This window comes from Platalea leucorodia, assembly GCF_965183815.1.
Source record: "Platalea leucorodia genome assembly, chromosome: 2".
In the NCBI taxonomy this organism is placed as follows: domain Eukaryota; kingdom Metazoa; phylum Chordata; class Aves; order Pelecaniformes; family Threskiornithidae; genus Platalea; species Platalea leucorodia.
This window is the reverse complement of record NC_138824.1, coordinates 21,159,250-21,172,798: the sequence shown is the minus strand read 5'-3', so window position 1 is coordinate 21,172,798 and position 13,549 is coordinate 21,159,250. Positions and strand designations below refer to the sequence as shown.

Below are 13,549 nucleotides of genomic sequence, written 5' to 3'. Positions count from 1 at the left end.
ATGGCATAATTTTATGTCAAGGCTGTAATATATATCCTATAGCCTTTTTTTTTAAGCAAATACTGATGCAAAGGAAGAAACTGAAAACGTGCACATTTATTCAGCATACTAACAGCTACATGTGTTCGTTAGTGTCCTGATTGTATGATACTGTACTGCAGGAGAAGCAGGAAACCTCACTGCTCTTTTTCAGTTCTCCATGTGCTTACAAGTACTGTAATGCACAAGGCAGTTTATAATTAGTATCATGACTCACTTAATACTAGCAACTGCAACTATGCCCTCAGAGGAAATGACTTTTCCATACCCTTCAGTTCAATTCTGTTTTGTATTAACAGCCCACCCCTTTTCTCTTGTGTCTCTTCTTCCAGAACTCCTGAACTGATGTTAAGAAGTGTCTTCTAGGAGGTGTGAGGGAGAAGACAAGTCAGACTTTGGCCCTCACAAATACTCTTCCAGCTGTGCCTGCTCCCAGAAAAAAGGAAGACAAAGCAGAAACAGCAGCTTCCAGAATTCCTCTCCTTCTCCAGAAGATAAATATAAATCAATTGCACAAGAACATAGCCTGAATTCAGTTAAAGAAACTAAACAAGACCTCCTTGCTTTCTGAGACCTGTCCTATTAAGTCTGTTCCTGATTATAAGAGAATGAACTTCTGTGAACAATTACGCAAGTGGCTTTAAAAGAAAACTGGAGAAGTAGCAGATGGTGAGGCACACAGACATCTTTGGGAGTTCAGGGATGGAGTGAACACTGAGTTGAGTTTTACATGCTTGGGCTTTCTAGTGTCCACTGAAGAGATGATGAGCCACTAAGCAAAGAAGATTAAAAAATAATTTGCTAATTTATAAATCCAATATCTGCTTCATGTTCCCATCGGGAAGATATCAAAGAAAAAGAGACAATGGAGATCGAGGATAAGAACAGGTAAAAAAAAATTAACTAACTCCTGAAAGAATTTTCTGTTAGGCTGACATGTTCATGCTCAGACCCCCATGATCAATAAGTTAAAGCCTGAGTCTGAAACTTAGCTAGTGTTTGTGCAAAATTGCTACTTTTAGAGGTGAAATTAATTTCTTAAGTTACAAAATCATACATAGGTGCCAGGTTCTGCTGCATTTAATTACGAATTGTCTCTGTGAAATTAATGCGAACTGCTTGAAAAAATTAACCACTCCTGTGAGTAATGGATTCATAGTCTAACTTTCAATTTATGTGTAGTCTACATTCACTACAGCATTTTTTGAAAACAAGTGAAAGTTTTCTTCCTGCACTTGCCTAACTTTGAATTCAACATATTGTTTTACCGGGAAGAATGTATAATCTCGCTAACAGCTAAAAAGCAAAGCAATTTCCTTGTGTGAACAGTGTCTAAACAAATCTTTTGAGATAAATGCTTATTTGGTTGTTAAGCTGTAATTAGAAGTGCTCTTATTTGCTATCAATGGGCCTGCAGGAAGATGACAGCCTCCACCCTCAGCCTTGCAATCTGCAGAATCCCCACTGATGTGCAAGTCTATAACGTACAGCCTCTGCTTTTTCCTGTGTGTTAAGAAGGTGGGCTTTGCGTTGTGTTAGAAAGTTGTTGTTAGCAACAGCTGACTATTATTTCAGGGCCTGTTCCACTGGCTTCCTGTGTAATCTCGTGAAAATTCATGAAAGCTACGTATTTCTATTGCAAGGTGACAGTGGGATAGAAAATTTGGGGGTTTGAATCTCTTTTTTGTCTAGATTAGTTAACTAGGCCCTTCTAATGAAAATTTTGTACATCTGGAAATCTCGGAGGTTTAGACATCGCACAAATTATCCATGCAGCAAGCTCTTCTATAATCCAGTAAGACATGAAGTATCTTGTAAAGACCTAGTGTGATGGCCAGCTTGGTTGGCATGAAGGACTGAAATGGGACCAGAAATGAAACTACAGAACTGCCAGGGACAAGAGCTGGAAAGTATGGATTGTCCTAGATTGAGCTGCAGGGCCGATATTCAAGCTGGAGACTTTGCATTGGACAGAGCTGGGACTGAATAAATCGGGCTTCAGAGTTGTAGCCAGGGAGAGGCAAGCAGGCTTGACCTGACACATACTTGACTTTTACACGTGAATGGCTCAATCTGTTCTGCTAAAAGTGGATTTCTTGCAGTGAGCATTATTCATGCTGCCAACAATTTCAAATTCTATATTTCAATATTGACATTCTTGGATACTATTAAATGATGGGCTTTGTTCCACCAAGATCATAAATGACAAATATCCTGTCACGTCAGTCACGTAGTGATTTTTTGCTCATTTGCTTCCATGCAGTTTATGGTTTTTATGCAAGTCTTAGTTAAATTGAGTTTCCATTAGACTATGTAGTGATATTTCAGAATCCCCATTGGATTTTTTTTATTTCATTATCAGTCAATTATAAAAAATTACAGATCTCAAAGATTTTGGTACAGTATTTTACCTGAGATTCAACTTCAATATTGATATCGTACCTAGCTATTTTTAATGGTAGTCAAGTGTCAGTTTTCAAATCAGTGTGCAAAATTAAGGCTTTAGATGCCTAATTTGAAGCTTAGCTTTAGCAGACCCTTGTGCCCTTGTGATGTTGCATGAAATTAGTTTGCTTCTCAAATTTTTGTGTATGCCCTTCCTCCAGCATATCTTTAGTCCACTGCAAATAGATGCTTTTTGGGGCAGAGCCAAGCTTTTGTGCTTTTCATTTCTTTGTACAGTGTCTATAATAACAAGACTGTGCTCCCAGTTGGAGCTTCATGGAATTTGTGCAATATATATAAAGACAGTAGATAAAATACAGATTTCCAGTCCAGGTTTTGACTTTGAAGTTTTAGAACTTTTCTCTTCATTATATATATTTGGTACTATTACGTTAATTAATGGTAATAGAGGTGCAATTCCCTTAACTTCCTATCCTCATTCCTCTTTCTATCAACACACAGATGCAATACAAATATTCAAAAAAAGCTTTTCTAGCTAATTAAAAAACCCCTTCTTTTCCAGGAAGGCTTCACTGATTATATTGTAGATGGATTTTGCTGCAATGTTAGTTTGTGTTAAGCACGTGCTGCCATTAATCTGGTTACTATGCATCCACAAAAATCTTTGAGTACTGAAGTGCCTTAAACTGGTCCAAGACCGGAGGGAGGGAGGGAGGGAGTGCACTGCAGCTCTTGCAATGCTGATGCTCAGATGGGATACAGTCACACTACAGCTTTTGTTACCACAACCTATCAGCTGCTAATCCAGTCTTCACTGACTGTGAAACCCTTTACTGCTGCCATTTTTTTTTCAGTGTGGCTACTTCTGTTCAAGGTAGGCACGAGCCGGCTAATTGAAGAGAATTTAACACAGGCTTAGTCAACGTTGCACTTAAAGTCATACCCGTATTTCAACAGAGATTTTACATAGATTATAATAATAGATACATTGTATCTAATAAACTCTTTCCATAAGTGTGTATGTGTAAATATGAATACATATGCATAATAAATAAGCATACAGTCTGTTGTACATTTAAAAATCTGCTCTGTAGCCTCTATAAGTGTCCTGTTCCCCATCTCACTTTCTTTAACCTTTGTAGAGAACTCCCTTGACTTCTACATCTCCTGCTTCTCTTGTGTCCAAATATACAGCGGTATGCCAAGAGGCATACCGTATCTGTTCTGTCACACTGACAGAGGTGTAAACAAGAATGATGACATTTTCAAAAGTACCCTGCCCCCAGGTAGTGGAAGTTTTACCATCCACTTCACTGGAAGCAGTTAGGATGTCTTTATGTCTTATCCTTGCTGAAGCTACAGGCTAGCACACCCTCCATGCTGCAGATATCATAGCTGCCTTGTGCTTCGTGTCTCAGCTCTGTCAAAATGAGTCAAATTAGCTCAAACAATTCAAATAGTAAGAATTTGTTAAATTGGGGAATACCGTCTGAACCAGGGCAAGAGGCAGTTATGTAAGAAGTTCCACCAGTAAATTGGAAAGAAGAGTGAAATGCAGTGGGGGTGTAGGAGGCTGGAAGTACTTGATGTCTTACCCCATGCTACTTTATGTAGAACAGGACATGGAAACACGGCCTCTGATTCCCAGTGAACGATTCTGCAACTCTTGTGTATGAGCTAGTGTTTGGAGCAGTATTTACTTGCAGCTATTACAGTTGTGTGGCTGGGCTTGTCACGCAACCCAGGAATCCCTTTCACTTCTTCTCTGTGCTTTCCCAGAAGAGGATGCCCTGTGTTGTTTCTTCCTGTTTTCCTCCCTTCCTCTCACTAGGCCTTACATATGGCTCATGGTTCTTCCTCTGTGCCGCCCATCCTTCTGCTGTCTGAAGGATAAATTGTTGCTTGCACTTCTGTATGAAACCCTGCTATGAAGGAGAGAGAACTGATACAGAGCTGGTAAAGAGCTAGCATTATCTGAAAGGATATTACTAGGTATAATCCACTATCTGATGTACAGATACTTGCAGAGGTGCTTTGAAGTTGTGGCTTTTCATCATTTAAGAAAATTACAGACCTTGTATTTCCTTCTGTTTGATATTCTAATTTTCTTCATATACATAGGGCTCTGTTTACTGATGTCTAGAAAATGTTATGAAACTGTGGAGCTTGATTAGATGCAGTATTCAGAAGCAATAGGGATGGAGAAATACTTCTTAAAATGTTTAATGCATGTGTAATCTGGGGCTGCTGATCTCATTTTAGTTATTGAGTGGATTTTCCTCATGTATGTAGAAAGATAGTAGCTTCATTAAGTACTCTGGAATGAAAATAAGAAAAATGTCTTAAGACAGTATGGAAAAAATACCTTTGATAAGCTGATTACTGTGTGTCCTAAATGGAGGCAAAAAACCTAGGCCTGGATTCATTATGGTATTTAGGAACCTACATTAGGCACTGAAATAAATTTGAAAATATAGGCTCTGCTTTTTTGATGTTTCAAGGTTAAAGTGGGTGTTCTAAATCTGGCCCTTTTATTGGCACCAAAGGCTGTAAGAAAACACCACCAGTAATATAACATATTGCTTATTAAAAAATGTATGCCAACAGCAGTTCTTGCAACACTGTAGTTCCTCCTAATGCAATTCTCTAACGAGCAATTGAGGCGTTTATTTTTATCACTATTTTGGTTTAATCTTTTGCATAGTTTGAAATGCCAAGCATTTTGTACTGGTATTTTGTTATTTGTACCATCTGGAATAGAAAACCCTGTGACTCTCAGCGATTCAAATTTGTGGAGTAATGGTTACTGTACTATACTTAAGAGTAAGGTTAGGTCCTCTCTTTGAGGACTTCATTTAAAGTAGTCTTTTCCCAGAGGTAGATCTAAAAGGAAATTTTACTTTGGTATTTGAGAAGATTTTCAAATTTTATCATTTATTTATGTCTTCTTGCTCTGTTTTTTATTTGCAAAGAATAAACTGAAACAAGTTTTATAGGTCTTTTAAGTACTTTCCATTAGCATTTGTTTAGTGCCATCAAGGAACTGGCCTGAACATTAGAGCAAATAGCTGAGAGATCAAAATCTTAGATGGAAATAAATGGCTGTTCTGGCCTCTATGCCCTTAAATCTTTTGTTTGTTTTTAGCAGTTGTCAGTTTAACCTCAGCTGGCAACTAAGCACCGCCCAGCCGCTCGCTCACTCCCCTCCGCTCACTCCCCTCCAGTGCGCGATGGGAGAGAGAATCGGAAGGGTAAAAGTGAGAAAACTCATGGGTTGAGACAAAGACAGTTTAACAGGTAAAGCAAAAGCTGTGCATGCAAGCAAAGCAAAGCAAGGAATTCATTCACCACTTCCCATCATCAGGCAGGTGTTCAGCCATCTCCAGGAAAGCAGGGCTCCATCACACTTAACGGTTACTTGGGAAGACAAGCGCCATAACTTCAAACATCCCCCCCCTTCCTTCTTGTTCCCCCAGCTTTATAAACTGTGCATGATGTCATATGGTATGGAACATCCCTTTGGTCAGTTGGGGTCAGCTGTCCCAGCTGTGTCCCCTCCCAACTTCTTGTGCACCCCCAGCACACTCGCTGGTGGGGTGGGATGGGGTGAGAAGCAGAAAAGGCCTCGACTCTGTGTAAGCACTGCTCAGCAGCAGCAAAAATGTCTTTGTATTGTCAACACTGTTTTCAGCACAAATCCAAAACATAGCCTCATACTAGCTACTATGAAGAAAATTAACTGTACCCCAGCCAAAACCAGCACAGCAGTATTTCAAAAGTATCCTGTTCTTTTGATATTTGACACTTAGAAATGCACCAGTTTGCACAAGGAATAAGATAATACTTTCCTCCAGTTCGTTAATATTTCACTAAGCCACAATTATATATATATTTTGCTTAGAAGCTGCCTATAATGGTTTCACATGAGGAGTGCAGAGTAGGCAAATTGATTTAAACTCACTGCACCAATCTCTAATAAAATAGTTTCAGCAAATTACTTAAATTGTGTAACAGATTTTAGGGCAAAACTAGATATTTTGTTTGAATCAAATGCTTCACAGGCCAGAGGGGTTTTTTAGTCATTTGTACTAGACAGGACTATAGCCATTTCAGTGATTTGTTTTAAGAAAAAAATTACTTGTTTTCTGTTAATAGAGCTATTCAAATAACATAGAAACTTTCCAGTAAGGGGTGGCTTTCCAATGAGTAGCACATGTGTCATCAGCAAATGGTAGGTTTATTCTCACGCTTCTTGAAAAGGCATTAGTAAGCAAGGATAAAGCAAGCTCCTGGCAGTGACTACAGACCAATGCAAGCTGTCATCTCCGGCTAATGCGAAATATATACAATATAATGTTTAAAACATCTGTTAGAAACACTTAAGGAGTTGATTTAAGAATGAAGGTAAGTGCTTACTGTGTCATAGAAAGTTTTGGTTTTATGTTTGGTGTGCACTGTCTCAAATCTAGATGTAGTTGTTGAGTCACTGCTACTTGCCTGCCAGCACTGCAGAATGTTATTTGCTGCACTGGAAGCTACTGTACTGCAGTGGGTTTCCTCGTGCATTAGTGACCTAATTGTGTTTGTTCCTTATCACACCACACGCTCCTTTTACAGACTCCATTCCTTCCTTCTAAGCACAGTGATAAGGAAGGAAGGGGCTTGCATCCATCTCTTTCTGCTCCTGCACACTTATTTTAAATTATTGGAAATATGAGGTCATTCCACAACACAGAATTTTCTGTTTTCAAGGAAATGTCACTATGAAAATGGCTTTCATTTCATTTTATAAAAATACTTTGATGTTGCAGAGACTCTTTCCATTTTTGTTTATTGCATGTCCCTTCTTGTAGGGGTTATATGACCTCATTCTGAACCAAACAGAACTCTTGTTTATAGCCACAGGAGAATTTTCTGTATGTATTTTTAAATCTAAATGCTGTTCTGCTTGGAAAAGTGGTTATGAAGATGTTATCATAGGAATTTCTATATGCAGTATTTAAAAATTCTCAAATCAGTCCCAATCATTTCAGATTTAAAAGATACTTTTTTCTAACTGCCATGGCTCCAAAATTCCCACCTGGTCGGGTCAAATGGATTTTTTTACATTCTTCTCATGTACAATCATTAACAGTAGTTCTGCATAACAAATATGTATGTGATATACCTTTAATTTCACTACAGTTACACAGCTTCCATAGTTCTGTTTTCCAAAGGGATAAGCAAGACTAAAAATAAAAAAAGGTTGGGTTTTTTTGTTGCAAAAATCTGCAGACTGCAACATGTACTCCTTTTCAGTCAGTGTAACTTCTACATAGTCACTTTTCTAAGATATTTTTATTTGGATATCAGGAAAAAAGAATAAGGTTTACAAACGTCACTGTCATAAGCTGTAAAAAAGACAGAGTTTGATAATGGATAACAGGATATGTATAAAACACTTTGTAATAAAAAGGAGATTTATATTCTACATTCCTTGCCAGATGAATGGCCAGGATGTTGCTGACAGAAATCAGCATTACAATTTATGCTGTAGGAGTGACTTTAAATTCCAATTAAGTTTCTGCAAATAGGTTTCTACTGAAACTGTACTTGGAATACTTCTACTCTTTTCTTTTTTTGTAGAGTTTGAGAAGAGCTCATTTTTCCCCATTCTTTGGATCTGGTATCAGAATCAGTGTTCATTTTTCCTTGTCTTTGTTACTTAAATCAGTGCCTTCTCTTGTTAGGAGCCTATGCCAAAAAATCAGTAATTTGAAATTTGGCATCACTGAAATTGGCGGGAGTCTTGCTTATTATCATCAATAGCAACATCTATCCAATAAACAAAAAGGGACAGTGCCCTTGGGAAGGGGCCAGAACTCTAAGGGTAAGTGGCACAGCACACCTCGGTTTTAAAAAACACAACAGTCTTTGGCCCTAAAACCAAATGTCCTTGGTTGTCCTTGGTTTATGACTTGTGCCTGATCATCATTCTGAAGACTGGTGATGGCTATGGGTTAAAATTGTGCTAAGCAGCATGCCAACAGTTAAACAGTGTGGATGATCAAAGGGCTACGCTGGAACACATGCCCTAGCCATCTATTAATACAGATGTACTAAGAGGATGAACATCTTGCTTCTACCCGGATGGACAGAAAAAAGAACCCAAAGGCAGAAACTATGAAAAGGGAAAAACATAGTAGAAAATACATGATAAAGGAGAAGCAAATGAAAGGTGTCCCACAGTAAATAGAAATGGGGAGAAAATTGTCCTGCCAGTATGAAAAAGTCTCCCCTGTAACAAGAAGATCAGATTTATGAGGCAAACAGGTACGGCTAATTTCAAGGAGCTCAGGACTCCTTTGTCCAGAACTTTGCACCGTTCCAGTTCTGTATCACTGGTTCTTCCCAGCTCCTCCCCCTCTACTGCAGAGGTCACATACTAGAGAGAATCTGTGGTACCTGGAGATTTTTCCTCCAGTACTAACACTGAATCATCACGGGACATAATTTGGGAGTATTGTCTTGTCATGTGATGTGACATGGGCTGGGGAACTTCAGCCAGTTATCAACAGGAGGATTGTTTGTGCCCCTGAATGAGCCCTACCATTTGAGATGTTCATCACAAAGAGGTGGCTGTGAGTTGAGATAGCTCTGTTTCTCTCCAGCGTCCTGTTCAAACAATCATGCATGCTTCATAAAATGCTAAATCACCCCTGTGATCCCAGCTGGAGAAGAAGAATTAGATTTTACCAATGTGGCTTGGTGGTTCAACTGGTCTGGAGACTTTTTAGTAGCTGATATGGATGGGACGGCCTCAGGTTTCCCTCCTTCCATCTTGTCCAGTCATCCGCATTTGTGACCCCTCATGCCACACCCTTCTGCAGGTAGTATATTCCCTTGGTATCAAGACATAAAAAGATAAACATAAGAGACTGGAAGGCAGCCTTCTCATTCCTTTGGACATATTATGAAAAATTCCACGATGACAGAAACTGTGAAAGGGGTGAAACAAAATGGAAAATTAAAAAGATGAAAGGATAGAAAAATGAACAAAGACCTAAACTAAAAGCAAAGGGTTAGATTAATCTTGTTTAAGTTGAAATAGATTTTTCTAAATTTTTTTTATAGTTATTTATAGTGTGAAATCAGGATCAGACCCACAAAGTTTCTAACATTTTTTTATATAATCCTGTAGTATTCAATATACAAACATTGCTGATGAATGAAATAAGATGTTGCAGCACTGGGAAAGCTCTGTCTACCTAGATACTGGATGGGATCCTGATCCCCCTGACCTCTGTGGTTTTTAGGCTTCCTTCCATTTTACTGGCCTTACCTTTTCTTAGCTTGATATATTTTCTGGAAAAGGGTTCATTGTGTCTTTTCCCCCTTTCATAGAAACTCTGCTATGTGTTGCTCCCAAGTTGCAGTTTTAATTCCCTGTCAGAGTAAAGTCATTAATACTTTAGTTTACAGTTGAGGACTGGAATTGAGGACCTGTTGGAATGAAATGGAATTGTTGGCTGGAGATCTCTAGTCCATTTTCCTGCTCAAAGCAGGAGGACCACCACTACTGGATCAGGTCAGTCATGGCTAAGCCTTGGTCAGACCAGTCTGGCTAAGCCTTGAGAATACCGCAATATGAAGCGTGCCTCTTGACAACCCATGCCACTACTGCACTACTCTCCTAGTGACAGTTTTTTTCCTACTGTCCAGTGTCAACCTCCCAGGCTGCAGTTTGTGGCCACTGCCCCTTGTTACAGTCTGGCATACTAAGAAGAGCTCAGTTCCATCCCCTTTGTAACTGCCCTTCAGCTAGTTGCAGGACATTACTATATTGCACCTTAGTCTCCTCTTCATCAGACTAAACAAGCCCAGTTCCCCATCTTCTCCTTGTAGATTACATGCTTTGGGCCCCTGAATGTGTTAGTAGTCCTCTGCTGGGATGTGGAAGTGAGGAAACTCAAAACATCACATTCTGGACACAATATCCAAAATCCAGCTTCATCAGCACTGAGCAGAGACTCACTTCCCCTGATCTACTGGTCATCCCCCTTCTAGAGCGAGCATGCTGGTGCCTCGTATTCAGCCTGGCATCCCCCAGCTCCTTTGAAGTAGGGCCGCTATTCAGCCTGTCACTTTCCAGGCTATGCTGATGCATGGCCCATGGTCCCAGGTGCAGAACTTTGCACACAATGAACCTTGGGGGGTTTCTGCTGGCCACCTCCACAAGTTTCTTAAGGTCCCCTTAGCTTATTGGGATCACAGATAGGCTAAAGCCCTGGAGCTTGAAGATTGATTTGCCCAGCCTGCCCGTTTAATTGACTGATGAGAACCACAGGGATCATTGAGCTTCACTACCCTTTACTGCATAAAAAACTAATCCAACTAGTTATTGGTAATCTTATTGCTAATGTTATGGTTATATGCAAACAATATCTAACCTAATAATTACAACAATATACACATTCATACAAACACACATGAAGCTGGCTTGCTCATACACTAATTGAGCCACTGCTGCAGTACTGCCACCTTACTAGCCACCAGCAGCTCAACATGGCTATACCAGAGAAGCCATGCTCCCATGTGCCACCCAGCTGGTGACTGAGGGAGGGTACCCACATTGATGATGGGGGGCAACTATCACTGATCTATGGGTGCTACCACCAACCTGGACCAGCATTCACATGTGAGGCTTCTCTGCCTCAGGCATGCAGCAAAGGCATGGTCCTCCTCCTCTCTGATCTGCAGCTACGTCCCCAAATGGGATCTACTCTGAGGTTTCAGAACAGCTTTCCCAAGCTTGATTTGTCACAGCTTTTGCTTATGTTGGTGATCTCTCAGATAGGCATCACATGGGCCACCCAATCAGATATTTCCTGATTCATCTTGCCATGATATTATCCAATCATCATAAATCTTTAGCAGACTGTACCTTTCTACTGTTAGTTTTGACAAATCACCTTCAAGGACAATTAATTTACTGTTTTATTTTACCAGTCACCTTACAACATAACAGTTACTTCATTTCTGTACCAGTCATATTAAAGCCTGTCTCTGATAGACTTCAGGCATCAACAGAAAGCTCTTAACACTTGTACACAAGTGCCTTCTGCAAATTTGCTTCGAGTGCTTTGTCATCATCTAGGTCGCTGATGAAGATGTTGAACAGTACGAGGCCTACCCAACGTGTGTGCTTAGAGTACTCTGGCTTTTGCCAGCTCAGTGTTGAACTACTTAATGCAACTCCTTGATCTCAGTGGTGCAATAAACTTTCAACCCACCTAACTTCCAGCGCATACCTCCTCACCTTCTGAATGTAATGATCTAGGAGAAAGCATCAAAAGCCATACTAAAAGTGAAGGTGTATTTCATCCAGTACTTTTCATTCATCTACATACTTGGTCATCTCAGTACAGAAGGCAATTAAGTTGATTAAACCCTGGCCAATTCATGTTTACTTTTCCTGATCATCTTTTTGTCCTTCAAGTATTTGGAAGTGGATTCCAAGTGGATGTTCTCCATGATATCTCTTGGGACCAACGTGAGATTTACTGGCCTTTAGTTTCTTTCTGCTTCCGTTTAGCTTTTCATGATGATGGGCTTTTTTCCAGCCACAAAACTCCCCTGATCATTGTTCTTGATGGCAGATTTCCTAGATGACCCTGTGGTCACGTTGGCCTGCATTTTGAACACCCTCAGTGGAATCCCATCTGGTCATATAGACCTCAATACATACAACTTCTCTATGTAGCTCCTAACTGTTGCTCAGTTCTCATCCTTGGCTGCTCCCCTGCTTTTCAAAATGTGCCAGAGAGTGGGAGCAGGCCTTGCCTTTGAAGACTAATACACCGAGTACTTCAAAATTTTCCATATTGATGGTCATTAAGTTGTTTCCTCCATCCGTCAGCATCCATCTCAATTTTACAGAACTTCCTTTGCAACTAGCCCATCGGAAATCACTAAGCTTTTGCAGAGGCTGGGTTAGAACAATCGCAACCACTATGTCCTTTGCCTCTGACTAAACCTTGGGAGACGGGAATAAGTTTTTCTTGCCTATTTTCAGGAGAGGGAGCACTTTCTGTAAGTCTTGAATGGCATGAGGACCTACCATATGTGAGATAAAGTAGAAGATCAACACTAATAAATATTCATGATCAATGGAATGACCGACAAAGAGCACAAAAACGAGGTTTCCTTCTGCGTTCTGAATCCTTGAGAAACATGCAGTTCATCAGCCGTAACCTTGTGTGCTCCATGTGGTGGTGCCTGAATGCTGGGAGTGCTGTGAAACGCCAGGCCGCCTCCCTGTCCTGCGGAAGAAGGAATTTGCATGCGGTAACGTCTCTGGACCTCAGCGTTAGTCACCGCTCTGGCAGCCTCCTGTCACACATGCTCCGCTGGCCAGGCGAGGCTACCTCCTTCCCCTCGCCCGAGGCGACCGGGCTCGCTCACCCGAGGGCCCCGGCAGGCAGCGGGAGCGACGAGCCCCACACACCGGGCACAGGGCCGCGGGAAGCCTCCCCCAGCTCCGCGGAGCCGCGAAACCCCGTCCGCGGGGCCGCCCTGCGCGGAGGCAGAGCTGGGGACGGCAGACGGGCCGGGCCGGGCCGCCACCCGCCGCGGGGACTGGCTGAGGGGTCGGGTCGGGCCGAGCCGGGCGCGCCTCATCCCCACAGCCGTGGCCGCTGCCGCTTTTAGGGCGGCTTCTTCACCCGCTTCCCTCCTCCCTCTTCCTCCGCGGCGCAGACCTCAGGGCGAGCCCCTCCCGCTCGCCGCCGTGCGCAGCCCCGCCCCTTCCCCGTGCGGGGAGCGGCCGCGGCGGCCGCGGCAGCAGCAGCTAACGGTCCTTTGTGTGCAGCGGCGGGCATGTGAGTGGCGGCGGGGCGGGACGGGACGGGACGGCAGGGGAGGCCGCGGGCGTGCGGTGCTGCGGTGGCTCCGCTCGTAGGCCCGGCGGCTCCTTCGCCCGCCAGAGAGGGGGGGCAGGCAACCGCCTGCCCATCCCTGTACTCTCGCGGGCTCCGGCGCCCGTCCCGGGCCTCGGGGGTGCCCGAGGGGGAGGGTGGGCAAGCGGCGGGTGGGCGCCGGGGCAGGGCGCTGCGCGTCTCTCCTC

The 13,549-nt window shown here is 42.2% G+C and overlaps 1 protein-coding gene across 2 annotated transcripts in view; it reads left to right on the top strand.

The window, feature by feature from the left end:
* Positions 1-365: 365 nt before the first annotated feature.
* SACS (sacsin molecular chaperone) overlaps positions 366-13,549 on the top strand; it is a 46,547-nt gene continuing 33,363 nt past the window's right edge. Inside the window, exon 1 of one of the 2 annotated variants that reach the window (XM_082305072.1) lies at positions 366-927. In XM_082305072.1, the coding sequence (XP_082161198.1) occupies positions 905-927 (23 nt within the window). In that variant the 5' untranslated portion in view covers positions 366-904. Of the gene's footprint in view, positions 928-12,583; positions 12,772-13,549 lie in introns of those variants that run through there. The other variant, XM_082305073.1, reaches the window with a different exon arrangement.